Below are 27,490 nucleotides of genomic sequence, written 5' to 3'. Positions count from 1 at the left end.
TCAAAGCTGATTCCACTGAAGGTTTTGCAAAGTTTTCTGCACTTCCATGAAAATGTCTTTTCCAGTTGTTGTTCCATGCATGCTGCAAACGGATGCCAACTCTTCTGTTATCTGAAAGTCCGAATTGTCACCACGAATGAACACGAGAAGTTGTGATGTACTCGAGAGATCAGTGGACTCATCCAGCGCCAGAGAATACCACAAGAAGTTCCTAGCTTTCTCACATATCTGTAGCTCTATGTTCTCTCCAAGTTCTTCTGTTCTCCGCACAACTGAACTTGTCGAAAGGCTGATACTTCCAAACAAATCGGCTTTCTCAGGACACAAGTCATTTGCTGCTTCCATCATACACGCTTTGATGAAGTTGCCATCAGTAAACAGTTTTCCTCGGTCTGCCATCTTATGCACTATCTTGTAACTTGTACGAGTCACAGATTCATTTTCAGCAAACTTTCTCGTGAAGAGGTTTCTTTGAGTTTCTAAACCACGTTTCATGAATTCATATTTCTCAGAGCGTAACTTTCCAGAAAACTTTGAATATGTTGATAGATGTTTTGTTTCATAGTGACGCCGAATATTGTACTCTTTCAAAACAGCAACACTTTCGCTACATATCACGCAACTAGCTTTCTGGTCCTTTGTTTCAACAAAGAAGTACTTTACTCCCCATTCTTCATTGAAAACGCGACACTCGGCGTCCACTTTTCTTTTCTTAGAAACCATAATGAAGGGTGAAGAAAACAGGATCTGAAAATGAAAAAGAAATTGAATTAATTTTGGCGCTTGAGCAGTTTGGCTCTTTGTCTACTAAGTGTCAGAGTACAGAGCGATCAAACACAGTACAAGGCCTGCCGACCAGTTTTACACCCCTTACGGCAGGGGGGTAAGGATTTTAAAAATGAGTCAATTTTGACTGCTTTTATATTGTCTTCAAAATTGAAAAATGATACGTGAGGGTCGTCAAATTTTTATCCGTTTAATAAATATTTCACAAATGCGCATGTGTGAATAGTTCGCATGACAGATTCATATGTTAAAATAAGTAGGTTTGAAAACATTTTTGGAGATCGTGTCAAGCCAGCTTAATTGTTATATCACTTTCTTTAGGATTTGGTTTCGATCTCATTTCGAGTATTTTCTTTTTCTTTTTCCTTTTTACTTACAAGTAATATGTAATCTATCCCAGGTTACGCTTGTGAATTTGCTGTGAAGGTTGGTCAGCGCAAAAAGAGTTCAAATGTTGGGCTGTTGACGTATGTCAAACGCTAGGGTCGACGATAGAACCTGAAATAGGTCATTCGGTTCGTGTGAAATAAAATACGGAAGAGAGAGAGAGAGAGAGAGAGAGAGAGAGAGAGAGAGAGAGAGAGAGAGAGAGAGATCTAGTGCAGTCTGGCTCCTTTGGGCAAAATAGACGTGTCGAGTTGGACGCAAAAATGCGCCGAAAAAAGAAACGCAAAAAAAAGGTCAACAAAGCGATGGCTTCCCCCATTTCGTTCGTAGACGAAATAAAGTAATCTGTGCCAGAAAACGGCATTATGTTTTCTTCTGATTTTCTTCTTATTCCTTACAGCTAATCGACCAGTGACGGGAAGAGTCGTATCCCAAAGAAGACCTAGATAACAGAATAAAGGTATGGTAATCTTTATCGCATATATATATATATATATATATATATATATATATATATATATATATATATATATATATATATATATATATACAGTTATTTCCACAGCTCAAAGAATGCCGCAGCCCACAAGAGCAATGCCAGCTAACGAACCGGAAGTCTAAGATTCGAGTTTCGACCTCATTTGGGCTCATCAGTCAGACATATCTGCACCCGGGATTTGAATACCGAGCCTCCTGCATGCGAGGCAAACACTCTACTAACTAAGCAAACGCTCCGCACAAAGAAATTCTATTAACCAACACAGATCAAGCAAACGGCGGCGAAATCAAGCTGTGGAATAGACCTACTTCATCTCGACAAGGGACGTGGTCATCCAACCAGCTGAAACCCAAGCCGATGTCTCACAAGTAAAAACTCGAAAGGACGACGCCATCCAGCAGAGCTAACCTAACGAGTCAATTTTGTTATAGAATTTTCAGAATGTGAGAGATTATATATATAATTATTTCCACAGCCCAAAGGACGGCGCAGCCCACAAGAGTCATGCCTGCCAACGAACCGGAAATCTAAGACCGGAGTTTCGCCCTCATTTGGGCTCATCTGTCAGCATCTGTCGCACCCGGGATTTGAAATCCGAGTCTCCTGCATGCGAGGCAAGAACTCTACCAACTGGGCCGTGGAAATAATTATATATGTAATCTCTCACATTCTGAATACACACACACACGCACGCACGCACGCACGCACGCACACTAGATGTATCACGAACGATTACATACATCGATACAGATAAAAGAACACACGTTAATAAGACATACATTGCAGCAGACAAAAGTTCCTTTTCTCTAAAAACACAATGCAAGAAGGAAAAAACAAAATACTTACATGTACATGTCTTAGTTTCTTTCCGTATTTTTACTTCAGTTTTTTTTAAGAATTTAACATATATATATATATATATATATATATATATATATATATATATATAACCTTGTCTGTCTGTCTGTCTGCAGGACTCTCTCTACCTAACTCATCTCTCAATTTTTGGTCTACTGACTTGAAACTTTATATTTAAGAGATTCAGACCTTTGGAACAAATTCGATTGGTTTTATATGTAATCACACACACACACACACACACACACACACACACACACACATGAACTGACTCAAATAAATCTTTATTCAAAATAGATATCTTTGGAAAATTGGTTGTATTTATTTATTTATTAATATTTTTGCGTGCTTATCATTTTCTGATTTATCAGAAGAAATTGGCAGTTTATTTATGAGAATAAAATTAAGTACCAAACATCAATTATTATTATTATTATTATTATTATTATTATTATTATTATTATTATTATTATTATTATCAAATTATTGGATTTTGCTCAACTAGTTTGCGGTTATACTTTTTATTTTATTTGCCAATAAATTCGTTCGTACGCCAACATTAACTTATAATTCATTTACATATACGTTTTTTTTTCATCTCTTTTTTTTTTCGTTCTTAAATTTTTCATTTTTTTGTTTCATTTTCATTTTTTGTATTCACGCATGAAAAAAACAACAACAAAAAACAAAACTGCCAAGAATAATCATCACGTCGTCTCCAAGTCTCATTTCGAATCAAAAGATCTGTTACAGTCTTAATATAACAGACCGGCATATTTTCATTTCGTTACTAAGCTACCCTTACCTTCACTCTCTCATTCTCGTATACAGATGGTTAGGTTATAGTCAGCTAACGTACTTCCTAATTTCCGGCGGAGCGCTTCCTGAAGCGGCGACAAGGCAAATCCGCCCGTTCGCTTTTTTTTTTCACGCTTCTTTCTTCCCTATACATGTACGCTTTTTTTATTGCATTTTTCCGATCGTTTTTTTTGTATTTTTTTATACTGTCATAAACATATATTTATTATATAAATTCAAATAAAAACTGAAATTTGTTTTTAAATAAAAAAACAAACTTTTATTTTTATAATTTCATAAACATATAAAATTTCAAATAAAATAAAAACTTATTTAAAAAGAATTGTTATTAAAAGTGCAAAAAAAGAATAATAATTGTGATATTCTTAACATTAATTGTATACTTTTCAATAACGCCCTTTCCTTATATTTTATTTCCATAAATCGCTTATTTCATTGCTGGCACTATTTTCTGTTTCATGACTCTTTTAACATAACATGTTAACAAAGATGATTCAATAAAGTTGTTTTAAATATTAGAATGAGACCTTGTCTTTCTATTTTACTTATAGGTAACTCAGGGTAACCCTGCTAGTTGTAAATAAAAGTTTAGCATTTTGGGTAAAATGTCATTTCAGCCATTTTACATTAAATTTACTTCTGAGAGTGGATAGTCTCGATGTTTTCAGACTAGTTCAATAATATAAAAGTGTGTACGTGCGTAAATGTATGTGCGCGTGTATGTATGTATGCATGTATGTATGTATATATGTATGTGTGTGTGTGTGTGTGTGTGTGTGTGCGTGTGAAAGTCAACCTAGTGTTTGGGTAAAATTATGGAAGAGTGGTGGGAGAGAGTTGTTCCCCTTGTCCTCTCTAAAATCGCCATTGATGATAATGATACCATTACCAACATGGCAGCCAGTTCCTAATCAATTATTTCACGTAATATAAAATGCCAACGTTTTAACGAACTAGTCGTCCCGACTTTCCCCACCCTCTTTTAGAGATGACGCCGTATATGATATAAAAATAACAGGTCCTAATAGTGTTTACCGACTCAGACTTGTTTGTTTAAGCGAATAGACCAGCTAAGTAAAATAAGTTAGGCGATACTGGAACGTTTAGTCCCCGTTCCCCGTTTCACTAGTAGAGTCAAAAACAGGCACAGCAGACGCTCTGATGTAATAGTACAAAGAAAAAAAAAAAAAAAAAAAAAAGAAAAAAGAAAAAAACGTCTTCATTAATACTGCGACCCAACCTGAAAAACAGCGGCATCAAAATAAGTTTCTTATGTCGCAGAGTGCTACACAAATGAAACGTGGTGCCAGTGTACCAGAAGAGTACCCAATTTCTGGCCTCGTAAAATTTAGATCATGTGATATTATACGGCCAGTGTAACGTTAAATGACATATTCTCGTACTTTTTTGATTTGTGCGGTCTTCAATCTCTGAAAAATTCGATTTTTGACGGACCGTCTTTTTAAAAATCTACAAAAAATCAGGTAATTATCCGATCAATACGAAATTTTCAGCGATTATTAGGAGAAGAATGAACTTTATAACAGTGTACTTATTTTTTATAAAGGATATTTTTATATATATATTTTTTTGCTTACAACCCCTCCTTGTTTTGAGGGGGTACAAATATGCTTAAAATAATCATCTGGAACCGAACACAACATATTGTGTTGTTTTAAGGGACAGAATTATAGATTAAAAAAAAATTGTTTGCATACCTTATTTTGACGTCTGAATATCAGAACTTCGATTGTGTTTAATTATCCCACTTTTGAGTTATAAGTGTGAAATTCGGTGAATATGTTAAGTAAAATAATTAATTTAAGTTAAGCAAAACAAATTTTTTTTAAAAAATATTTATACGAAAAAAGCCATTTTAAAATCTTTGATAAATAAATTAACATTTTTTTTAGCGAGCCGAATAATGCATGACCATTATTAAACAGGGCATGCTTTGAAGAATCGATACAAAAAAAAAATTCGATAAATATTGTGCCTTTTGTGTTAAAAATAGCATCATTTTTTCGATCCCGTTTGAAAACGTTTGCCGCCTTTCGACTACGGTGGACCAAACGCGCTGAAATAATTTTTTTATTCTGCTTTAAATCCCCCCCCATTTTGGAGAGTCTGGCCCCCACACACATACACATTAAAAACCAAACTCATACAAATGGTCACCCATCTGGTATTGGCCAGCGTTAACAATACATTGAAATTTTCGTCACTGAAAAATAAGTTTTTTTGGCCTGTTTGGTCTTCCATAGTTTGCTTTTTATCAAATGCAAACGTAAACAGTGTCGATCTAGACTCTAGATCGACGCGAAGTAACTGGTTGCCTATATGAATAAGTGGAATTATTTGAAATCCAGGTACTTATATTATAATATTTTTGCATATTCTCTTAGAAAATCATCCTAAATCTTAGTTAGACAACAAATAAATAAATTAATTATTTCAAAAACCTTTTTTTTTTTTTTAAATATTTATGTACGTTTTTTGTGCAAGACAAAAAATGTCAATTGTTAACTTTTTGGGAAAATTTAACATTTAAAATTTAATTAAAAATAGTAGAAAAAGTTTTACATTATTCGGTTTTCTATATGATAAAATTCAGGGTTTTATCTTTCTGGAAAAAAAAGTTACTCAGAAATAATGGATTTTAATAAATGTAATTTCGTTTTAAAAAAACAACAACTTGATTTTTTTGGCCATTTTTGGCGGTGCCTACTGTATATATATATATATTTTTTATTTATAATGAACGGGTACCATATCGTCTTAAATTCGATGCTAGAACTACTTAATAAAGATAGTCTTCAAATATATGAGAAGAAAGTCGGAGGTTACATCGGCCCAAACGTTGTGAAAATGACGCTCAAGATAAGAACAATAGGCCGAAGATTCCAAATAATACGATTAAAGAAAACGTTTGTTTTAATTAATTTATTCGTTGTTCGTTGAAAAAGAAGATTCTTTGAACTGTTTTAAAATTTTGTTTAGTTTTGTTCGACTTTTAAGATTAATAAGTGAAGCATGCATGGTCCCCTGTGAGTGTGCGCAGTGAACAAGCCATAAAAAAATGTTCCATTTAGTCCCAAAAGTCCGCAGGGGACGTTAAATCCTGATGAAAATAAACAAACGGTGCAGTTTTAGGCGTTAACATATGTAAATTTGAGTCCTGCACAATACATAAAAAGAAATGACTAAGTCCATCATTTCCCCCCCCCATTTAGCCCCAAAAGTCCCTAAGGCTTTAACATATTTAAATTTGAGTTCAGCATCATGCAAAACTGCTAAATAGACATACACAGAAAAATTTGGACAAATATGGTAAAATAGCCCCCAAAATAGAGTGTTTTTATTAGCCCTAAAAGAGCCCTTGGGACACACCAAAGAGTTATCGCCAAGTATAGACAAACAAAATTCTATAGAAATTAGTTAGTTTCAACTTTTCAGAAAGTTTTATAAAAATCCAAGGCACCCAATTTTTTTTAATAAGCATAAAATAAAATAAAATCCCAATGTTACAAAAGATAAAAGTCCCTCTAAAAAAAACAAAACAAAACAAAAAAAACAACAACAAACGAACAAGCAAACAAAAAACAAACAAAAAACAAACAAACTATTGTTTGGTTTCTACATAAAAAAAAACTCGGATCTTTCGGTTGAGTGGGAAGTGACTTAAAAACTGTACGGATAAAAAAAAGACGTTATTTCATTTAAGGTTACACCGCTCGTATAATATAGAAACTATATAGCAGAAACCTAATAAAAGGTATAAACACATGGGCAGTATCACTAATATGATACTCAGGACCGTTCATAGGATGGACGAAAGAAGAACTGAGACAACTCGATCAGAAGACCAGGAAACTCATGACCATGCACAATGCGCTATACCAAAAGGACGATGTTGAATAACTCTACGTGATAAGAAAAAAAAGGCGGGAGAGGACTAGTTTGTATAGAAGACTGTGTACATGACACAAAAAAAGAATTCGAAAAATACATAACGCAGAACACGGAAAGAATAATCATGGCAGCGAAGGATACTGAAAAAACCGACAAACCGCAAACAGAGAGATAAATGATGAGACGAGAAAAGAAAAATGGGAAGAAAAACAATTATATGGAAGATTCATTCAACTCACAAAAGATGAGAATATCGAATACACTTGGACATGGATGCGAAAAGGACACATAAGCCGAGAAACTGAATCCATAATAACCGCAGCACAAGATAATAAGAATCAACCACATTAAAACAAAGATCGATGAAACACAAGGAAACAGTAAATGCAGACTCTGTGGACAAAGAGACGAAACGATAAAGCATATAGTAAGCGAATGCAGCAAACTGGCCCAAAAGGAATACAAGAACAAACACGACCAAGTGGGAAGGGCAGTACACTGAGAATTATGCAAACAACTGCATCTCGAACGCACAGATAAGTGGTACAAACATAAGTCGGCAACAGTACTTGAAAACGAGAATCACAAAATCTTATAGGACATGGACATACAAACTAATAAACCCATCCAAACAAGAAGACCAGATGTAATGATTAACAAGAAAAATCTTGTCAAATCGTACACTTTGCTGTTCTAGCTGATCACAGGGTGAATATCAAAGAAAAGGAGAAACGGGGTAAATACACAGAGCTAGCCAAAGAACTGAAAGGAATATGGAAGATGAAGAAAATAAAAATAATACCTATAATAGCAGGAGCACTAGGAACAATCCCGAAAAACTTTGAAAAAAGAATGGGAAAAACTGGAATCGGAGGAATAACGAGAAAAATACAACAAACAACAATAATGAAAACAGCAGAAATATTAAGGAAATCCCTTGAATGTGGAGACTAACACACACGAACCACGAGCGCAGACCAGACAAACTGCTGCAGAGACAAAACATGACGCGCTACATGGAACCAAGAATATTGAAGCTGCATACTTATAAGTTCTCTACCCCTTATCCCTCATTACCTCATCACTGCTCCCACCCTCAAAAAAAAAAAAAAAAAGAGTGAGACCGAATAGCCAAGTAGAGTCAAGCAGGAAGGAAAGACCGAGGAGTGAGCACTGATCAGACTTCCACTGTATATGCGAAGAGAACAGGGACCTTGGGGAGGCTTATAGCCACTCAAATTCCAGTAAAGACCAATGGCCACTGCCAACAAGAAATCAATGGCAAGCAGCTGTTGCGATAATGCAAATTTGTGGAGGTGAAGAGTACAGGAAAATCTGGGTAGACTTGTTGTCACTCAACTTTTAGGGAACACCACAGGCTGTATTCAATGAGATCTTTGATGACCTGTGTGAAAGCTCCTTGTGAACCAATAATAACACTGGACGACACGACGACGACGAAGACTCACAAGTTTTATGTTACTTTACGAGAATTAAAATCAGGATATAATATTACTAAACCGTAGGTCTAAAATGATTATTTAGAGCTTCTCCGGAATAAGAATGAAAATCGAAAGCGGCAAAATCAATTTCAGTTCTGCACCATGCAAAAAAAACAAACAAAACGTAATAACTAAGTCCATCATTTGCACCCCCCCCATTTAGCCCCAAAAGTCCCCAAGGCCTTAGGATATTTTAATTTGAGTTTAGCACACCGCAAAACTGCTAAATAGACACACACAGAAAATTTTGGACAAATATGGTAAAATAGTCCCCAAAATATAATGTTTTCATTAGCCTTAAAAGAGCCCCTGGGGCACGACCAATAGTTATCGCCAAGTATAGACAAACAAAATTATATAGAGATCAGTTAGTTACAACTTTTCAAAGAGTTTTATAAAAAATACAAGGCATCATTTTGTTTTTAATAAGCACAAAAGTGCCAATTTTAGCCATTTTAACCCGAAAGGCACCCCTAGGGGTGCAACCAGAGTTTTCCCAGAAAATCCTTTCTGTTACTTTTTTTTTTACTTATATCATGTTTAATGTTTGTGCAAAATTTCAAAAAATTTCCAAGGCATAGTTATTGAGAAAAATACGGACAGACGAATGGACGAACGGACAAGGGTGAATTTACAGGCCCACTCTCCTTTTGTCGAGGAACTAAAAAAATAAATACTGCTTGAGAGGTCGTAAGAAGAAACTGAAATTCAAGGGATCTTTCTTAATTGGTTTCTAATGACTATGGATCAAATTCGATGCAAAGTTGAAATATTTGAATCTACAAATGAAAGTTATGCATATATTATGCTCTCTAAATATACGGCACACTCACGTTGACACACTGGTTCACACCAGTTAAGCAACGTTGAGCCTGACCAGTACCAGATGGGTGACCATTTGCTTTATGTACCGCAAGGTAAAATACCAGGTTGAGAAACTGGCGCGGTCTGTCCTTCTCTCGAGGGTAGATGGGACTCTCTTAAGCCATGGTAGGCACGCCATATAGTGATGGCGTCACGATAAAAGATATCCCTCACAGCCCTGGCGAAGCAGCAAGTATTCAGCTCCCGACAAAATTTGAATTACACTGCAAACTCGCGTAGTGAGGTCAATCTCGGCTGCGGCCGCTGGCTGGGTGGATGGAAATATTCTTTTAATTTTTTTTTAATCGAAATTCTTTTAGATAGACATAAAGACACTTCAAGCTCAAAAAGTAGCCAATGATAAGTGTTAGATGAATATATTCCAAACCAGAAAACAGCAATTATTCCCCCTTTGTCAGAAACATCGCTCATATAAAGCGAGGATTAAAGGGAAGCAAGAATTATGAGGCTGCCGAAAGTAAACCCAAGCTCAACCTTCTACTCTCTTAAAAAATAACCCAAAGAAAACCGAAATTTAAGAAATATTTATTAATGATGTCTAATATCTATTGCGCAAAAATCGGAAATGTCTAAATGTCCACCAAGGACTTTCACCCTACTTTATATCGGTCCTGGATATGACCTTAAACTATATCCGATGGTGAGGCCCCAGCTGTGGGCTTTGGGGAATGTGGAGCCATCCTTTAATTGCAATTGCTCCTAGGTCCACTCTGTGGTAGTACTTGTTAGGGTCCCAACTATGGGTTAAATAGAAAAAGACTAAAACAAACAAAAACAAATATACTCTATTAAAAGATTGTTCTTCAAAATCACTGGATTCGGCATTAAATAACCTGAAAAGGGTTGATATGTCTAAAACAAAAACAAACAAACAAACAAACTACTTTTATCCTTTGAATACAAACTAAATTCAAGTAAATATATCCCACATCACAGCCTATTAAGCCAAGCATTTTTGTCTCCAAATTCATAATTAGTTTAGAAATAAACCCTGAACATACACATATATAACCATACGCACATATAAACAGATATATGGACAGATTCACCAGCGGTAAATTAAAATACTTTATATCACGATAAACTTTACTTATTCAAGAGACATTTTTATTTTATAAGTTTTAACTTTATCTTTTTTTCTGATGAGTGTTGAAAAACGCGCAACTTTTTATGCAATGCTTAATAATAGATTTTTTTTACATGGAAGGTCACCATCTATCAAGGCCCAGAGACCACTCAAGGATAATGGATAAGTGTTAGGTAGATGGTGAGAAAACAAGAACAATCACGGTGGAACTTGGGTAGCGCTTTATCTAAATGGGCGACTCAATAGGAATTTATTCACATTAGACTTGAAGACGGCCATGTTATAGTCAGCTGGGAAGCAGGCACACTGTATTGCGTTGCACAAACAAACAGTTCTAGGAGAGGAACTCCGCTCGTGGAATTTTCGTTTAGCTTTGAGCACAGATACGTATTGAATAATAAAATCAATGAAATCAATTTATACGCTTTAAAGAAGAACTACGCTCGGCCAAATTATCTTTTACGCATAAATTAAATTCCTGTTACGTATTTTATTTTATTTATTTGAATCTGTAAACATCTTGTTAGCATGAATAAGCATGTTTTTTTAAATATATTATCGCCAGGTTCCTGTACGCCAATCAAAATCGTGTAACACATCATGATTGGCGCATGCGTAGTCGGTTGATCATATCTGTATGAGTGTAGAGCAAGTGGTCTTGAACGAAAAATAATTAATTTATTGCAGTTCATAGGGCAAATAAGAAATATCTGTTACTATCAGTGTGTTTGGTGCATTAACTTCTGGCAATGCGGTCAATGTTGATATGCACCAGCACATCTACTGCGACTTTAACCATATTGTGGTAACTCGATATATGTGTTACAATCTAGTAAGATTAAGAATGTCCTTCTTATATAAAGTAAAGTCAGCCTCTTTCTCGACTTTTGTCATCGATAGCTTTCTTCCTACAAAATAAAATATTTGATTCGAGTTAATCAGTTCTTTTAGAGGATCGTTGCAGAATGTTGTTAAAAACAATAGCATGTTATTCAGTTTAATCATTTCAAGAGAATAATTCTACCGAGTCAGAAATATTTTCATACGGACGTCATCTAAAAAAAAAGGGACGTAACTCTTTATTTGTCAATACAGAATTACTATTTTGATTTGGAAGCAGTTTATCCCGTAAGTATTCGGTTTGTTTCGAGAAAGGATTCTATCTAGAAACCAATCCTAACAATAGAATCATCTGACCATACAATATGAATGAATATATCTACAATAAGGGCTGGTTTTTAAGGGGTAAGTGTGTTAAAACATTTTTGATTAATAATGAGGGTATGACCTCAATGATTTTGATGATCTTATTTATAACTACGGTTGGGACCATCAACCAATGAGAAGCCTCCAACCTTATTATAAAAATATCGAATTTTGGATTCAAATATGTTCGCTGTCAACCTCCGTCTTGAAACGACTGAATCGTGATGACTGCATTGATTCTTCACCGATTTGATTTACTACCGCCATATTTCTTGAACATAATGCCTCAACACTTAACAAAGTTTGAGGTAGTTTGCTTTCAAGTACGTAGTATATATTTAGCGTAGCAAGCAACCATTTTTTTCTACGCCAATTCCAAGGATTGCTAAGGAATGGAGACTTTGGAATTCAAAATATCTGTGATCAAGAATGAATACTGTTCTGCAGCGAATGTCCTGCACACAGTGATGATATAAACAAGCATCTTGCTACCCAATTCTCCACTCAGATTTCTCCATATAAAGTAGGACTCTATCACATGAGCTCCATACTTTTTAATAACAATGTATATTGTTTGAGGCGAATTAAAGTAAAAGAAAAAGCCTTGTCTCCCTTTTCACAAGTTATTGGTGAAAAGTGTTAATATTTTCATAACGATGAATATCGATTCGTTTTCTAATTAATCCCTCTCTTGTATTTTGATGAAGTGTGTTGTGCCTTTCGTTGTTGAGATTTTTAAACATGAATTGGGACGGCAGCTTTTGAAGAAATGGAAAAAAAAAGCAAGTGTTTATATCAATCGAACATTTTAACTTAAATAATAAAAAATGATGTGCAAAACAGCTAATAAATAAATGTGCAGAATGACGGTTCTGTGAATATGTGTGTAGTAGTAAAAAATAAAGATCTATTTTCTCTCGCGAAACAATGTCAACCCTAGCTGAGCGATTCGGTCACATACTGACTAATCAGCTGGTAGAGCGCATTGATTCATCTTTCCCCCAAAGAAACTTTGGCAACTTTGGTCAGCCTGCGGAGAGAACCCGACACGCATCGAAGACAAAACTCTCTCTCTCTCTTCTTTCTCTCCTCTGTATCTGTTCATTCCAGCATAAGCAATTTTCAATTGAAGATAACTGCTGGCTGACCTGCGACATCCAAAGGCCTTTCTACTCTTCCTTTTTCTCACTCGGACCAGGCCCATCTTTCGACCGACGAAATAAATATTTCGTTATTGTTTCGAAAACGGTTTTGTTGTTTACTAGCGGTTCTGCCCGGCTTTGCTCGGGCCCTATGTAATGTTCATAACTTCATGGGCATATATATATATATATATATATATATATATATATATATATATATATATATATATATATATTAAAAAGTTTGACATGTCCAGGTAACCTACATCTAAAAATTTCAAGTTTAAAACCAAAATTGGTGGAGGAGTTTGGTAGAGACTGCAAAGATCAGCTTTTTTACTTTTGACCTCTTGGCAGTCTATTTTTCGTCCTAAAACTGATTAAAAAGCTTGCTGCATGTCTGTATACCCTTTATGTAAAAGTTCAAATGTTTAGATCCAAAAATTTCCTGAATAGTCTCCTATAAACCGCAAATATCAAATCTTTTGAACTTTGACCCCTTAGCAGCCAAATTTTCGGCCAAAAAAAGATGAAAAAGCTTGCCCTATTTCTGAATACACTTTATGAAAATTTAGACCAAAAATTCAAAAATTGGCCGAGGGGTCATTTCTTTTTAACTTTGACCCCAATTTTAACTCCTTAACATTTATTGTTTTGGGCTTAAATCAAGTTAAACAGTTTGATCCATGTTCAAGAAACTTTCATCTAAAATTTCAAGTGTTTAGAACCAAAATTGGCAGAGGAGTTTGGTAGAGTTTTGAAAAGTCAAATCGTTGAACTTTGACCCCTTAACAGCCAAATTTCTGTCCGAAAACCGATTTAAAAGATTTTCCCCAAATCTCAATACCCTTTATGTCAAATCAAGTACTTTTGTAGGGAAATGCACACACACACACACACACACACACACACACACACACACACACACACACACACACACACACACACACACACACACAATTTCATTTTTATAGATACATAGATTCTGTGTTACGTGTTCGACTATTAATTTATAATGTGTGCATGCTTAGGCTCCAACAGTTGCTGGCTCTTTCAGTCGTATGAGTATTGGTTTTTACTTTCGACTGCCATCTAATGTTTATGTTGTAACGCAGTGAAGTAACAATGAGAATAGAAATGGATCTTCAGTTTACTTTCCGTAGACACGTAACTCACGCTTTACTTTTTTTGTCCTTTAGTCCTCAATTCCTTGTATGATGATTCTAATGGACGGGGAAGAATTGACGTCGGAATCTATATATCTCACACTTATCATTAGTTTTTTTTATATGTTTTCCATTTTTGAATTGGAATTGGAGCAACAGCTTTTGAAGAAAAAGAACAACAATCGAGTATATTACTTGAACATTTTAACTTAGGGAAGTAATTAAGAATTATGTACAAAAGCATAGAAGGTGAAAATACGGAAAGACGATTTGCTTACTCGTGCATTCGTGGAATTTATTATATTAAAAGGATTGCACACAATTTAGTCCTCGTGGAATTGTTGATTGTTCGGTTGTAGAATAAATTATTTGTTTTCATTGTTCGATCAAAATGGATCTGTGTTTTGGTAGTAACGATGATCTCATTGGTTTGATCAAGGTAAGATTGAAGTTTAGAAGACATCAATTAGTTTGATTTGATCAAGGTAAGATTGAAGTTTAGAAGACATCAATTAGTTTGATTTGATCAAGGTAAGATTGAAGTTTAGAAGACATCAATTAGTTTGATTTGATCAAGGTAAGATTGAAGTTTAGAAGACATCAATTAGTTTGATTTGATCAAGGTAAGATTGAAGTTTAGAAGACATCAATTAGTTCAATGGTTTTATTAAAGTAGAACTGGAGTATGGCAGTATTAATCAGCTCAGTGGTTAGATCAAGGTAGAACCGGAGCTATGCAAAAACAGCGAGCCCAGTAGTTCGATGAAAGTGAAACTTGAATTTGGCAGCAACAATAAATTAAGTGGTTGAACCAAAGCAAAACTGAACTTTGGTAACAACGGTCACATTTAGGTTAGATCAAGGTGGTACAACAAGATTTAGGTTTCGATCAAGTTTGGTAACATATAATTTTTAAGTTTGGTAACAACGGTCACATTTAGGTTAGATCAAGGTGGTACAACAATGTAACAGCAATGACCAGCTCAGTAGTTGGATAACAGCAGGACTTGAATTTGGCCGCAAAAGTGAACTCAGTGCTTTGATCACGTTGGAACTAAAATTTAGCAACAACGATCAACTGAGTTGATGAATCAAGTTGTAACAAGAGTTTGTGTGCTACGTGTGCATTGTTTTGTAAAATTTGATCCAATTTTCGCCGTATGTGGAAATGCGACGAGGAAATAAGTCGTTTTTGTTCAAATTTTCTAGTCGCTTGAAAGTGGTCCAGAACAGTCGAATGGTAATAGAAATTTCCAGGAATTTCTTGAAATAAAGTGTGGGTCGAGTAAGTTTGACTCATGTCCAGGTAACCTACATCTAAAATTTCAAGTGTTTATATCCAACATTGGCGGAGGAGTTTGGTAGAGTCTACAAAGCTCAACTCTTTCAACTTTTACGTCTTGGCAGCCAAACACTCGCCCAAAAACGAATTAAAACTTGCTGCACGTCTGAATGCCATTTATGTAAAATTTCAAATGTTTAGACCCAAAATTTGCTGAATAGTTTGCTAGAGACCGCAAATGTCAAATCTTTTGAACTTTGACCCGTTGGTATCCAAATTTTTGGCTAAAAAACGATTAAAAAGATTGCCCTATGTCTGAATACACATTATGTAAACTTTCAAATGTTTAGACCAAAAATTGGCTGAAAATATCGGTAGAAATCGCAGAGGTCAAATTTTGATCCATTAACATTTATTATTTTGGGCTCAAATCGAATTAAAAAGTTTGATCCATGTCCAAAAACCTACATCTAAAATTTCAAGTGTTTAGATCCAAAATTGGCGGAGGAATTTTGTAGAGTTTTTAAAGGTCAAATCGATGAACTTTGATCCCTTGACAGCCAAATTTCTGACAGTTTATCAACTCAAAGCAAGATTGATTTACTATTTGAGTTTGGCCGGTGGTAAAAAAACAAAACAAAACAAACAAAACAAAACAAAAACAAACAAAAAAACAAAAACAAAAAAAAAAAATGAAAAGAACGCTGAAATCGGCACGTAACTGAGTATCCACTTCGAAGCTTTTCTTTCAAATACGTAATTTAGTTCCCGCTTTACTTTCGTAGTTTAGTTTATGTTGAACCAGTTTGTATACACAGCGTTTTTCTTATCTTTCCTTTTTATTTTGGGTGACCATGATTTGTTAATTCTTTGGACAGGTGTCAGATAAGCATGCCGAAGAGCCACAGATGGCGGAGAAGAGGCAAGCGAATCTGATGTTCATGAGTCATCATCGAATTTATATTGAAGTCTATGCAAATGTTCTTTAGTGCAGGAAACTATTCTGACTTCTCTTATTTTCGACGTATCTGATTTTCATCACACACACTTACACACACACGCACGCACGCACGCGCGCAAACACACATACACACACGCGCACGCGCTATTTACTTAAATAATATACTATGTATTTAAAGAAAAGCGACACCCTATCTCCCCCATCCCCCCCTCTCTCTCTCTCTCTCTCTCTCTCTCTCTCTCTCTATATATATATATATATATATATATATATATATATATATATATATAGTTTCGAATCTCACTAGTTTAAGCCATGCTGATGAGTCGTAAACGACGAAACACGTGTCCGTGGATAATTAACTTTTAAAAATCATACATGTCGCTCCCCATATTGGGGCATCACACTGATGAAAGGAAAATTATTCCCAACTAGCATTTAGGTAAAAATTCACTTTCATATAAATAATTAAATTTGTTCAAATAGTGTTGCAAAAACAAAAAAATAAACAAATAAATGACGTCTACATAAACACGATACATTTCAGCACTAACAGGAGTTTCAGGCTTCCAACTCTCAGGTCATACAACCACCCTGATAAGTAGGTCTGTGACAACAGCATATTCTTTTCATTGTTTTGACCCTTCAGTATATATCCGTTAATATCTTATATGTTTTTATATAGACTGATGTGGTTCTCGGTTGATTTACTGTGTCTTACTGTGTCGGATATATACTCAAGAGTCAAAAGAATGAAAACAATATCCTGTTGTAACAGCCCTACTGATAACTACACGGAGAAACAGCTCAAGAGAAGTCGTATGTTTTTCTACAGTCTATTTGAATTTTGACGGCAGACGAACGTTGATATTGTTGATCGTGTATTTCTGGTTGGAACGACTCAAAAGGATTTGTTTAAATACAGAAGGTTGTTTTTGTTTTACGGCATATCAACCCTTTTCAGATTATTTAATGCCAAATCCAAAGATTTTGAAGAAAATAATAGAATATATTTGTTGTTTTCAAGTCAGTTTCTATTTAACCCATAGTTGGGATCCTAACAGGTACTACCACTCCGGGTCAGAGTGGACCTGGGAGCAATGGTAATTAAAGGGTGGCTCCACACTCCCCAAAGCCCGCAAGCTGGGGCCTCACCACTGGATATAGTTTAAGGTCATACGCAGGACCAAATACAGAAGTATTAGTTCAGATAGAAATACGTTAATATCGATAGGATTTATTGTTGAAGCTGCAGTGATTGTTTTTATTAATTATTTTTTTATAGTTATTTAAATATTAATAGGATAACGTGTGTGTTATTTAATTTGTGTCACGCTTACACCCGAGTGACTGCCGTTTAATTGTTATGGACTTCCATATTTATAATAAATAATTTTACCAAGAATTCTTCATAAGTTTGGGTTCCGGTTTCGATTATCGTTGAAGGAACTATATATATGTTTACTGTTTTTGGGGGAAAGAATTCCAACAAAGTGCTCGATTACAAAGAAAAACTTTTTCGATATAAGAGCTCAATATTTATTTATTTAATTGTACAGAAGTTCAGGAAAACATTGGTACCGTCGGTTTCAAGCCCAACATAAAGGGGACCAGTTAATGGTAAAACGTAAGAACACATAGTTAATAAAACATGTTAAAAACACTTTGAAAAAGAGTTAAAAATATATTTAATTTGAAAAGGAAACACAATAAGTGGATAGTCCTTAATCCGCGAAGTTTCGAAGAAATACTTTCCTTCTCATCAGAGAGTAGGAATTAGCAAAATGAGGGGTCGGATTTTGCATGCAAGAGTATTTGATGAAACTGCAAGTAAGTCAAAGATCTTACTTGATAACAAAAAGTGAAGCATAGGGAATATGGTGAAGAAAAAGGTGATTTCACATGAATGGATAGTCTGGTGAAAGGTAAAGTATCCAATGACGGTAAAATCCAAAAATGTAAATCCAAGATTCCATACATTTTGGTTTCGGTTTTAGCTGATGTGCCCAAGTTATATGGATATATATTTTTTATTTTTGAAATCGCAGCTTTATAATATATAAAAATCGAGAGAACATTAACTCTATAATGATATATACGAAATCTGTAATAATTAAAATATAATATTTAAGCGTGCTTTACACCCGGGCTAGGCCGAGCATACCTGCTAGCTTGGATAAACAAAAAAAGCTACAATAATATCAGAGCGTCTCCATTTAGGCTGAGCATCTACAGAATGCCAACATCAATATATTACATATGATTGAATCCCCTGTTGAGTTTCCACAGGTTCCGCTAGTGCAAATTATTGTTGCATATATACGAGTTTATTATAAAGTTTACTAAACAAATGAAGCAAATAAAAAGGAGACACGCTCTAGTTTAATATATATACGTGTATGTAGATACTACCGGGAGCTGATCCCCCTATATTTTATATTTTCTCTTAACACTGAACCTCTTAAAATTTCTTATCATGATCACGTGACAGACAGACGTCATAGTCATAACGATAAACCACGCATGGCGAAACACTGAGGAAATAAATGTCGTTGTTAAAAAAGAGTTGAGTTATTACCTGTTCTATGTTCCTTGCGACGTAGGCTGCATATAACGTGTGGATCCCGTGTGTAAACGTGTGTATAACGTTACATTTCTTAGATGGCCCGGTGATAAATATTCACCATATTTTGTAGTTACTAAAATTCGACGAAAAAGAGAGAATTACATTAGCATCGGTGATTTTTTTTTCTGGAATTGCTGTGATTATTATGGTCGTTGGAAGAATAGCTTATTCGGCATTTAAATTTCCATTTGATGCCACTTTGTCTAACATGTAATTTAAGAAAAAAACCTTTTGACTCTTTTAGTTGCCAAAGGAGCGGAATATTTTTCTTAGACCCCCCCTCCTCAACGGAATAGATAAACATTCCTCACAAATATTTTACTCCTAACAGGGGCGTTGCCTTAGGAGTGACGTTCATTAGGATTTCTACGATCCTTTCAACCGTTGGAATAGCAGTTCATTCGGCATTTAAAAATGACCGTTTAATGCCATTTCATTTGATTTGATATCACGTAACATTAACAAAAGGTCAAACGGAGCCGCAGTCTTAAATGAAGTGAAAATGTTTCATAATATAGTTTACCTGGGCCGGACTAAGTAATTTTAAAAAAGTAAATGACAGCAAAGTACGTTATTATATTGTCAATAACATGGAAGAACGATAACAAATGAATAGCTTTGTCATCTTAAAAGTTATTTAGGTTTGAATTGGAAAAAACAGACTGTAATCTATTGAGATCTAATAATAAAAAAAAAGGTTTGGCAGCATTCGCACGACTTCATAAATTCTGACATGTTCTCTTCCATGCTAAATACCTAACCTCTGTTCTCCCCAATTCGGTCTTTTTATAACGTTTAATTCATATACAGATTAATGCATTTCAAACCACACGCTCCCATGATCTTTAAAGATCATTTTACATACAACTCATGCCCAGATCAGTACTTACATCTCTGGGGCTGCCAGGCACAGCTGGCTCGTACTCCACACCGCCAGACACAGCTGGCTATCACTCTACATCGCTAAATACAATTAGCTATCACCCTACATAGCTTGACACAGTTGGCTATCACTCTACACAGCCAGACATAACTAGCCCCCACTCTATGCAGCCAGACATAGCTAGTCTCTACTCCCCACGGCTAGATACAGCTAGCCTGCTGTACACAGCTAGACACAGCTAACTCCCCGTATACGGTTAAACAACTAGTCCTTCACATTCTTTTTTACATTTAAACATAAAACAGTGTGACGCGAATCGTAATTATCTCCTCCATAAAATTACGAAGCCATTTCTCAAACGTCCTAACTTCGAATCGTAATTTAATTATCTCCGTAATTTTACGACGTTAATTTTCAAAAGTTCAACTCAAATCGTAATATAACACGACGACTCCAATTTTCAAAAAGTTCGACTTGAATCGCAATTTAATCTCTCCATTTCACGACGACGACAATTTTCCAAAATCTGACTCTCGAATGCCTACACTTCATAGCACGACCACAATTTTCACAAAGTCCGTCTCTCGAATGCATATTTAAAACTGTCCACGACATGACAATTTTCAGAACGTCAGACTTTCCGATGCTATATATAATTCTCAATAATACGATGACAATTTTCAAAGTCTAGCCCTTGACTGAATATTTAAAATTGTCCATGATATGACTACATTAACTGTAAAAAATCCAACTCTCGTCTCGGTCGCTTTAACTTCAATTTTCCTAATGCCGAAATAGCTTGCAATCTAATAATAATAATAATAATAATAATAATAATAATAATAATAATAATAATAATAATAATAGTAGTAATAATAATAATAATAATAATAATAATAATAATAATAATAATAATAATAATAATAATAATAATAATAATAATTCCCAGTATTCGCACTTCATAAATTCGGACGTTTTCTCTTAGGTATAAAACACTCGACCTCCTGTTCTCTCCAATTCGTTTTTCCATAACACCTAACACATTTATATGCAAATTAATGCATATCAAACTACATGAAGATAACTTTATAACTATAGATAGATCATATGTTATTTTAAGAAGTTTTTGTGTGCATCGCAAATATATTTAATGTACTGAATTATTATAGTACATACGTACATAACGTGTACATGATCATACGTACTATAATAATGATATAATTTACAGACAATTAGCAATAAATTAACCCCTTCTCAAAGAGAGAAGGTAAAGCCTGGGAAGGTGAACTTCACATAACCGCCATACGTCAACCCGACAGAAAAAGACATCACGTATTTCAAGTCGCCCAAAATCTGCCTAATTGATTATCTATCTGAACATTTTAATAATACGGTAAGGACTTATCTTTGCGTGTCGACCCACTGAATCACGAACCCATCTCTTAAAGAAGTACAGTTAATTCTTCGATATACAACGACAATGAGATAAAAACAATTATTATTTGTTTTTTCTCTTTCTGACAAAATCCCATAGACATTTCTGTTTTATCCCAATCAGACATCAACACCCCCTCTTCTGACCTCTCTTCCTCTACCCGTCCGGTCAAACACCCCCTCTCATCGCAATATGCACCTCGCTGCATGCATTCATGACACCAAATAGTGTTATATCCCTTCCATCCTTATGGGGAAAATGCAGCCATTGCAGCATTTCCACTCAGCCCTGTTAGAAAAACAAAGAAACAAAATACCCAGTATAAACCCCAAGTAAAATGTTCAATTGCAACCTCAACAGTTTCTGAGTCAGGGATTCTATATTTATCTACACATGCATTATTTTTTTCTCAGGGGTTAATTCCTCTTTTTCTTTTCATTTTACTAGTCCTTTTAAGATGACTGCAAACTACGTACATGCAAAACAGTTTTCTTTTCTTTATTTTCAGTCCTTCTTTATAACTGTAACTCATCAAACCATGTAATGCAAAACATGGCGTTTCTTTCACTTTTTTTCTTTTTTCTTATTTACTTTCAGTCTATCTTCACGACTTAATCTATGTGCATGCAAAACATGTTTTTTTCTTCCCTTTAACTACAACCCATCAGACCATGTGCATGCAGAACGTTTTTTTTCACCCTCCCCTTTTTTCCATTTTTAATTTTTTTTATTTCGGTCCTTCTCTACAACTTGGTCTATATGCATGCAAAACAATCTCTTTTTTTTTCTTTAGATTTTCATTTTCAGTCCTAGTTCAACCATAATTTTGTTCAGTAACTGGGAAGGCTCAGCCCATCTTCAATCGCCATTTGCGGTCCCAAAATAATGTGTCACCTGAGATCTCAATTGGTTCTAGGCCTTTCTGCTTATTTAATTCTACTCTAAAATTGTTTTCTGGGGGATTATTTTTACACACATCCAATTTTTCAACCTATTTTTGTATTTTATTTTAATTATTCATTATTATTTTTTCACTCAATTCTTTACACGAAGAGAAATAACTCACTTCCTCAGCTCATGCACACCTCTTGGCATCGGGGAAAATTTCCCAATGATATTTCATACTTCCACAATGTCAGAACCTTCTCAACTGCATATCTCTGGCAACTTGCAGAACAGTTTTGCTTATTGCACAACCATCATCTGCTATCTCACAGAGCATCTCTATTTACACCCCATCATTTCTTCACAGCAGTCCCAAATATAAAAACAACATAACGTGCCAGCCAAGGAAGGTGCACACTGTTCCTCCTAACTACCCTGGTGCAAAGAAACTAGGTCTCCACCACAGCCAATATGTTTCCCAAACCATACTTGCACAATGTCACACTTTCCTGTGCAGCTTTTACTAAGCTCTATGATACCCAAACTTTTTGTACCTTCACTTGTCCCATAAGCATTCTCACACTCGGAACAAGGGGCAGCATCCGTCCTGATGCCACACCCAACATGCACCATTCTCATCCAGCGAAGGAAAGATCTTCCCCGACCGAGGCAATCCTACTCTTCGCTCCCGGAATTTGTCCCAGCAGCGCCATTCTGGCTTAGGATCAAGGGTAACAACTGTTCCAACACTGCACTCAACATATTCAATCCCCGTCCTGTGAAGGAGAAATCCTTCTCGACTGAAGAATTTTTAATGTTTTCCAAAACAGAATAATATCAGCACCGTTAGTTTTTGTAAGACATTCTACTTGACAGTTTAAATGCTTCAAAACTATTTATGCGATTGATTTCATTTTTTTATGTAAATTCCCAGGCTAAATGATTTTTTTCTTTGACAGCCTAAATGTTTTAATGCCACTTCCAACCAATTTATCACCATACACCCTATGAAAACTCTCAGGCCAAATGGCTTGCTCTTCGGCAGTTTAAACGCCTTAAAACTCCTTTCAAATAATTCACTATTTCAAACCCTATGAAAACTCTCAGACCAAATGATTTTCTATTCAACAGTTTAAATGCCTTAACATCACTTCCAACAATATATTCACATTTCATGAAAGCTCTCAGGCCAACTGATTTTTTATTCGACAGTTGAAATGCTTCAACATCATTTCCAAACAATTCAGCATTTCATATCAAATCTTATGACAATTCTCAGGCCAAATGGTCCCCTATTCACAACAGGTGAGAATGCTACACAATAATTACACACGTTATCAGTCCTCATCTAAAAATTTTTTTTTTTTTCAAAAAAATTAGTACATTTCAATACAAATATTAAAATAGACGAAACAATTCCCTTTATTTATTTATTTTTCTTCAATCAAATCACGGTTCTATCAATTTTCATTTGTTCTATCCTTCAAGATTTAAGGTTCAAATTCCATGGTACACATGCTTTAGTTTCTCTCCTGTCTATCCCCATTGGTTTCTATTTCCTAGCACATTTGGGTGAGTGGTCCGTGGCACAGTCTGTCAATACCGCGTGCGCACAAGGGCTCGACATGCATACGACAGCATCAACAGTTGCAACCCAGTCCATTATCAGATTGCTACTCGGTTAACTACTTCTGGTCAACCTTGTTCATTGCTCTTAGGCTGACAGGAACCTTGCTTCCCCCAATCTCAGTTTTTTTTCCTTTAATTTTAATAAAATTCTCCAACCAAACGTCCCTTTATTTGACAGTCTAAATGTCTCACAACCAATCTCAGGCAAATCATTACTTCATATTTAATTTATTCTTATGAGACCTTCTATTCGTTACAAAATCAGAACGGCATCGATACCGCCGGTTTCTATTTCTCTAAGGATCGGTATACTTCTCTCAATCCCTGTTCGGTTTCCCTTTTCACAACCATTCTTCAGGTTATCTCGGCATGAGCGTCTTTTTCTCTCTCTCTCTCTCACTTATTTGATGATCTAATGTTGCATTATTCTCAGAGTTTTACTGTTCACCAATGGGTCACGGTGTCTGTCATGCACTGCGGACCGGGCGGAAAGATGGTATTTATTTGCTCCCCCACCGAGCAAATTAGGCACAAGGCCGATTTTTAATGTGAGGAGTGAAGGGAGGGGGAAGGGAAAAAGGGGACCAGCTCCCGAGAGGTGGGAAATGGGAGCTGGTTAATGGTCAGGCATGTGGGGTTGCCCCCACATCTGGTCTTTGCTAGTCATAGCTAGTCATAGCTTGCAGTATCTGCCGGAACAGACGCTACACTTTGATCTTTGCACCCCCCGTGCCGCCGGAGCGGACCGGGCGGAAAGATCATATATCTATTTTTGTATTCCCACATGCCTTCTTTTCATGGCATCCCACGCAGACACAGCAAGTGTCTCGTTAAATCTACCGTCAAACTCCATGTATTGTACGCACAGTGCCTTCCGCACTTTTTCACACACCCTCCGCGGGGTTTGCATAACATTTGGGACAATTCTCTTCGGCTTCCTCGCCGCATTTTCCCCATTACGTTTCCTCATGCCTTTTTTTTTTCTGGCACCTCACGCAGACATGCCCTGTGTCACGGTAAACCTTTGGCCACTCAATTCTTCATGCCTTTACGACTAGTGCACATTGCGCATTTCTCAGCCTCCACTTTCTAGCTCATACACAGTGCACTCTGCACGGTTTCACACCCCTCCTGCGGGGATCACATCATATTTAGCCAATTCTTTCTGACTTCCTCGACGCATTTTTTTCTTCTAAAATTGTCAACTGTCACTCTCTTTCTGTCTTAGTTCTTTTTTTTTTCTTTCAACCATTACATGACCGTCGTTCTATTATAATTTATTTATTTATTTATTTTTCCTTTACTCTTCCTTTTTTTCAAAAAACTATTTTTCTTTTAAAAATTTCAAAGCGAATCTAACCCATCGGACTGCTACCCGTGATAAGTCATATACACTCTTATGCCCATCAATTCGCCCATACCTCACCTCTGCTCCAAGCTGGTCTTGAGGCTTGCTCCTTTTCTTTTTTCGCCTCTCCTTTTCTCTCTCTCTCATGTCTACTAAAATCTGTTTACTGCTATGCATTTTAAGGGGACTTTCCCTTTTTCTTTTTCTCATTTCTCTATCTCTCTGCCCCCCCTCTCTCTCTCTCTCGATCGCTTGTACAACGACAACATATGCGCGTATGTACAGCGACACATCAACCTGTTTCCTCTGTCTATGTCCCCATATCTATTCCTGTGGATACAAGTGTTTTTAGACTCATGATTCAGACAAATACACATTTACACATTTCCTTCGAGGGGTGGTGAAGAAAATCAACAATACATTACAAATATGTCTCAAAACAATACAACAAAACTTTACCTATCCAGGTGACACTGAGACACTAGACAGACAAAAGGAGAAATGAACCGTCCTTACCTTCCGCCATCCTTCTTCGTCTTAGTTTCATGTTCGAGATTTTTGTTGTTATTTTTCTTTTTGAGTTCGTTTCTTTTTCAATCTTTGCTTTGTGTGCGTTTTTTTTCTTTCATGATTATGATTATTTCTTTTTGTTCTTTCGTCTTTTCTTTGCAAAGTCTAGCATTCTTTGCGTCTAGTTTTCAGCATTTTCTTTTGTTTTGTTTTGTTGAAACAGCCCATATCTTCTCAGAGTTTTATTCTGGCTTTATGGCACCATTTATATATGTGCTCGTGGTAAGTCGCTCGTGGAATCTCATAGAGATGTGATATCTTGGCTCATGGCACCATTTATAACGAGACCGATACTGCACCAACCACACCGGGTGTCCTTAACCTCGTCGGATTCCACCCGATATGACAGGTGTTCTTTCGATCGTACATTGTCCCGTCACAAGTTAGCCTGTTGATCGTCTTCACCCACTGTGTTTTCATGGTTGGGCGCTTTGCCTCTCGATCGAATCGTCTCCTACCCTGTGTAGGTATTCTCCGGGTACATCAATCACTCCGCTGGTCCTTGCGGCTTGCTGCAAAATGAAGAGGCCTCACCACAAACAAAAAGAACTCCGGTTTATAGCAATAACAAACTATTTATTAATTTCATTACTTCATAACATCTACTGTCTAAATTGAGGTGACTGACTATAGCAGTGAAACGATGTAAGACCAGAACAGTAAAGTCACAGATTTCCCATTAACTCAGGCTAGTTAACATCATAACATCAGACCCTGAGGGCTCCCAAATCGGGAGCGCTTGACCAGCCTAGCCATTCAGTTTGCTGGCTACGACTCTACTCTTTTTAGAATTCCTTTTTCTAAATCCAACCCCCTTTCCCCACCTCTCCTTCAGAAAGTAGTTACAAACACCCTTTCTTTCTTCCTCTTAGAGCTTACCCCTCGTCTTGTCCACTGAACACCTCTCTCTCTGTTCCCCTAATTACTCTTCCTCCTCTTCGAACTTATCTCTACCAAATTTTAACCCTCATTTGCACTGAGGTTTTTACTTATTATCAAATTAGGAGTGATTAGTCATTCTAGGTCGAACAATGCTTGGCGACGACCCTTACCCTTGACCTCCATTCTAAGTTGTCAGCCTTAATCAGCTAAGGATCTCTGGATCTCTTCATACCTCTCAACAGAGGTTTTAAAAACAACCTTTCATGCAAACAGATATATACCGACAATGAGATAAAAACAATTATTATTTGTTTTTTCTCTTTCTGACAAAATCCCATAGACATTTCTGTTTTGTCCCAATCAGACATCAATACCCCCTCTTCTGCCCTCTCTTCCTCTATTCCGTCCGGTCAAACACCCCCTCTCACCGCAATATGCACCTCTCTGCATGCATTCATGACACCAATAGTGTCATATGAAAACCCCTGATCTCTGGCTGGAATCCTTTATAATTAAGAACTTTTAAGCACATCGTATGCCAGGAAGTATTACGAGAATAAAAAAATATTTTGAAGCATCTGTTAAATTTGAAAATCAAGGAAAAAAGCCGCTATAAGTAACGAATAAGATACGAGCATCTTTTATTATACTTTTAAAAACTTAATTTTTCTTTCCAAATTAAAATAAATTTTTGTACCGAAGTTTTTAATGATAAAATACTGTTTTTGATTAAAAATGTT

At 35.9% G+C, this 27,490-nt stretch overlaps 1 protein-coding gene across 1 annotated transcript; it reads right to left on the bottom strand.

The window, feature by feature from the left end:
• On the bottom strand, positions 1-22,954 carry LOC145260242 (general transcription factor II-I repeat domain-containing protein 2-like). The gene is made up of 2 exons (XM_080118068.1): positions 22,811-22,954; positions 1-747 (listed from the first exon to the last, which is right to left on the bottom strand). Exons 1-2 carry the CDS (start codon positions 22,952-22,954, stop codon positions 1-3), a joined length of 891 nt encoding a protein of 296 aa, XP_079974194.1.
• Between the last annotated feature and the right edge of the window lie 4,536 nt (positions 22,955-27,490).

The sequence above is a fragment of the Euprymna scolopes genome, chromosome 36 (assembly GCF_053919585.1).
Source record: "Euprymna scolopes isolate OS-2025 chromosome 36, ASM5391958v1, whole genome shotgun sequence".
Lineage (NCBI taxonomy): Eukaryota > Metazoa > Mollusca > Cephalopoda > Sepiida > Sepiolidae > Euprymna > Euprymna scolopes.
Note: the sequence above shows the minus strand (reverse complement) of the source record. Positions and strands in the feature narration are given on the sequence as shown.